The sequence below is a fragment of the Phaethon lepturus genome, unplaced genomic scaffold (genome assembly GCF_000687285.1).
Source record: "Phaethon lepturus isolate BGI_N335 unplaced genomic scaffold, ASM68728v1 scaffold45494, whole genome shotgun sequence".
Taxonomy (NCBI): Eukaryota; Metazoa; Chordata; class Aves; order Phaethontiformes; family Phaethontidae; genus Phaethon; species Phaethon lepturus.
This window is the reverse complement of record NW_010534871.1, coordinates 29,751-34,237: the sequence shown is the minus strand read 5'-3', so window position 1 is coordinate 34,237 and position 4,487 is coordinate 29,751. Positions and strand designations below refer to the sequence as shown.

At 43.2% G+C, this 4,487-nt stretch overlaps 1 protein-coding gene across 1 annotated transcript in view; it reads left to right on the top strand.

Moving 5' to 3' along the window:
* The window catches only part of ANTXR2 (anthrax toxin receptor 2), a 72,136-nt gene that overhangs the window by 49,720 nt on the left and 17,929 nt on the right, over nt 1-4,487 (top strand). The window contains exon 10 of the mRNA XM_010285635.1: nt 4,076-4,154. Within this exon, the coding sequence (XP_010283937.1) occupies nt 4,076-4,154 (79 nt within the window). The remainder of the gene's footprint in view (nt 1-4,075; nt 4,155-4,487) is intronic.

Here is a 4,487-nt window from a genome sequence, read left to right as displayed (position 1 = left end):
AGCAGGAATTGTTCAGTTGTCATTTCCTCTGTGCCGCAGCGTGGCTGTCTTCTGAAGCTCAGAAAAGGAGCTTAAAATGCCAGAGGCGAGTGCCGGTGACGCTGCCCGCTCAGCACACCGCTCCTCTGGGACTCGGGCGAGTTGCACGAGAGAAAAGATTACAGACATCCCTACTCATGGTTTTTCCCCTACATCCCAGGCAAAATACCTAAATAAGCGAACGGAGCTGCAATGCAGCTCTCGGGCCTGTACAACACATCAGCCTAGCAAAGGTTTTTTTGGGGGGGCTGGAATCTGAAGCCGCCTTTACCAGCAGAAGACAGTAGTGGTAACGTTACCGCTTCTCAGTCCGTCGGGGAACCCCTGTCCGAGTGGAGCTTGTCCGTGGACGTAAACAGAGGCCAGCTCTGTGTTGCGAACAGTAAGGTGTAAACACGGGTACTAGTCCGTGTAGAAATCTCAGCTGTCACACAAGATTTTTTGTACAATGTAGCGAGTTCAAGGAAATGTCAAGATCCACAAGATACAGGGGCGACGATCTTTTCTTTAGTATGGGCTAAGATGTTCTTCTGGAGTATTTTACCCAAATGTCTTTCCCAGTTTTGCTCCGATCTGAAAGAAACACCTTCGTTTCTTAATAGCTAAGACAGACAAACCTTGCATGTTTCAGCCACGGTGGCAAACAGCCTTGTGGTAGCCGCAAAACGCTGCTAGAAGACGACCAACGCAGATGTTCCATGCGAAGGCAAGAGAGAACCGTCCCTGTAAATTTAAAAAATAATACGTATTAGGATTATGTAGTTTGCTGCCCGACACAGGGAAGGTGGAAGAAAAAAGGCTGACTTGTGCTTCAAGCTTTAATGCGTAAGAGAGAAACGGGAGTGATAAGTTTAACAGGATTGACTGTTAAGTCTTGAGAGGTGGGCCAAGGGGAGCCAAGAGAGCCCAACACCCGAGTCACAGGGCCAGGAGTTCCCGAGGGACGCCGACTCGCCCTCGCACGCTGCAGCGGTTCGCGTGAAATGCAGTAGTGCAGCGAGTCAGAATACCCGCCTTAGGGGTGAGCCCCGACGCACACCTGGGTTTTTGCCGACAAACCCGTCAGGGTGTGAGCGGGCAGCCTGGAGCTGGTGAGCATAGGAAGCATTGCTGCAAAAGGAGTCACTGGTGTCCTACAGATCTGAGGAATCTTCCTGCTTTTAGGATGAAATTATTTATAGTTATTTATATTTATTATGTATGTTATATATCATATCATATATTTATCATATATAGTTATTATTCATATAACTTCACTATATGAAATGATTTATACTATCGTTTTAGTGGACTTACCAGTTTTTGCGTGTAGGCTTTCTTATACAGGAGAATGAATTTTTTTTTGCTAGCGTAGCGAGAACGTGCCGCAAGAGTACTTCGCTATTCTTCTGAAGTTTCAAACGTGTTTTGGTTCCTAGTTGCTCAGCTGAAACAGATGCGAGCCCGAGTATGTGACATTTCAGATAGCTCCTGCTAGTGCTGGCAAGGCTAGTCGGCCACCGATGCAGCTTCCTCTTTAACCACGTAGGTTTGGGACCGGTAGTGGCTCGTTGCGCAAATCGACAAACTGCCGGAGGATAAAAAACATTGTGAAATGATGTTAGAAAATACTCCTGACTGACAAGAACACACATGGGTCAGGAGGAAGGATGGTGTTGTCAGGCAGCAAAGGGAATTGATTGCATAGCACAAAAAACCCCATAGGAAATTGAGGATTCACATTACCTTTAAAAAAAAAAATGGGGGAAAAAGCGAGCATCTGAAAGCGTTTTGGAAATTCCACCCCAGTAGCTGGCAGCAACTATGATGTTACTGGCCAAATCCAGCATTTCTCACTAGTGCATAAGCAGAGTGATTTTTGATCTTGGTGGGAGTTTTGCCCAACAAGAGACTACAGAAATGGTTCCAACCAAAGATAAAAGAGCTGAGGAAAACCTACAATGTATTTAGACACAGTTAAAATACAGTCGGAAATAAAGTCAGTGCAGGAGGTATGTAAGGATCTAGGTTCTTCAAGAACATGATGCATTAATTCAAAAATCAAAACTAATTAAAAAATCAAAATTACTTGCCGCACTGCATGTGGATTTAGAGCCGTTGGAAGGGTTCTTACCCTGCTAGCAGGCTTTGAACCAAGCACTATAATCCCAGTTACGGCACCACTCAGTGGGAAGGCACCCACCGCTACTCGGGGAACTTCAGAAAAAGTAGAAAGGCCGAGCAGCTTTCATATTCGGGAAACATGACTGCCACGAGTGCCCTTTCTTGGTGTAACTGAGTTCAAAACTTGGTGCGGAGCCTGTGGCGTGTTTCTCTAAGTCCCGCTTCAAAAACACATGGCTAACGGGGGAAAACGAAACATTCCAGGGATGACTCTTTCCTCTTGGAATTTGTGCTTCGCCGAAAAGTTGCCATCCAAAAATACTTACGTGTGCTGTGGATTCGTCAGTATTTAAGGCCCGATTTCAGTTATCCCCTTCCGACTTGAGGTATCCTATGATGCAGTTAGGCCTGCGCAGTCATAGCTAACGCAGCGGTATGGCCAGGGCACCGGGAAGAGGCACCTTAACGTAACCGGGCTGCAGGTTAGTGACCTGGACAGAAAAACGCTTCGCCATGTGTTTACGACGCGCAAATCTCCAAAAGGTTTAAGAGTTTAAACTCACAAATTTCTTCAGGGACACCTGTCAGGATTTGGGCTGCGTTTCAGCAGCACAGCGTGTACCGGAGTCCTTCTCGGATCAAGAGAAGGCATGGCATGAAACCCTCTCGCCCTGCAGTCAGCAGGATTGATTTGCCAGTCAAACTCGAGCAGAATCGTCAAGCTGAAATGTCCTACAACATTTCTCATTAAAATGGCAAAGGAAAACACTGCAAATTAAAAACATAATAAAAAGCATCACATTTAAAAAATCCATCACTCACAAAAGTTTGGGTATAGTTTGCTTTATTTAGTGCATTGGAAGGGAATCGCTTTTTTTTTTTTAATTTCATTCCGATTCGCTTATTCCAGTAATAATTAGAAGTAGATTAAGAGTTATTTTTTCTGTTAGATCAGTTATTCATAACACAGACCATTTAAAAATGAGTTTAGCGGAAGCAACTTACTTCATTTTTACTAAAACTGAAACAGAAATTAGCCAAATTAGTTAAAATAGCTTTGAACTCCATATTGACTAAAGCATTTGTGCCAGAATAAAAATTCATGACATAGGAGAACGGTGTAAATGATTAATCATTTTAGTTCATGGATATCTGTATTTTTATTTAATTACATCTATGCATAATATAAACTGTCTGAATCTTGGGAATCCAAGCCAGAGAAGCTGAAGAGTCTTCTTGTGTTTAACATTCACCATGTGTTGTTTTCTTCTAGGGTTAATTTGTAAAATGTAAACCACATACTATTTGTATGCCGTGTTTATGTACTATTTATAGAAAGTCTTGACCATTTATAATTATCCGACATTTTATCCATAATGTCTGCGTATGAATAAAGAGATGTTTATGGAACAGACAAAACAATGTTATTTTTACAGTTGAACCTTCGATTTATTTTATGTAAAACTTCTTGGAGTATTTTATGCTACACGGAATAGAGCAGGGATGTTGTCTACTCACATAGCTCTCTATCGAGAAGACTACAATTATTTCCAAACGGTAATCAGCTCCGTACCTGCAGGGAACTGTATTGTTCGTTTTAAGCAGCATACGTGGAGGAGAAGACAGCTCAGTCTGAAGTGACGAAAAATTGGTTTCTGGAAGCCACAAGATCCACACCTCTAGCAGCTAAGCATCTTGATCACCTAGAAGCCATCAGAGTTTTCTAGAAATGATAACACAAAGCGATCACGCTAGTTTTGTGATTCGGTGAAGTCACTTGTGACGTCTAGTGCAGCTCAGAGGCCCCGGCCCCCATTTTCCTCTCTTTGAACTCTTTCTCACCTGTCTGTATGTACAAGTCCCTCCGTAGCACATACATGCTGTTAGTGACTCAGTTCTGGCCGCTGATTTTTTTTTTCCTCTTCCTTTCCAGAACTCTGGAAGTTTTGGTGAGTTTGAATGAAGGGCAGTCGTTCATGTCCAGCTCGTTAACGATCACCGCTTCAGAGTGTGTAAGTAAATGGCTAACATCATTCAGTTTAAATCCTGAAATCCAGCCTCCCTTTCGGTTTTACCGTTGCGTGACCTCTCGGTGCAGAGAACCTCAACGCACGGCCAGTCCCGTTAGGTGTTCAGGATGCACAAATCCACCGAACTAAAAAATACACCTGTGCAGACACATACAGAGATTATACATAATCTAATGAGAAATGACTTCTTACCATGTAGGTGTATACATATATACTTGTCCTAAGTCGCTTTCTCTGTATTTCGAGACATGCTTAGAATCTGTTTTATAACACCACTACACGCAACAGAGAGTTTTCAGCCGTTCTGAATTCCCT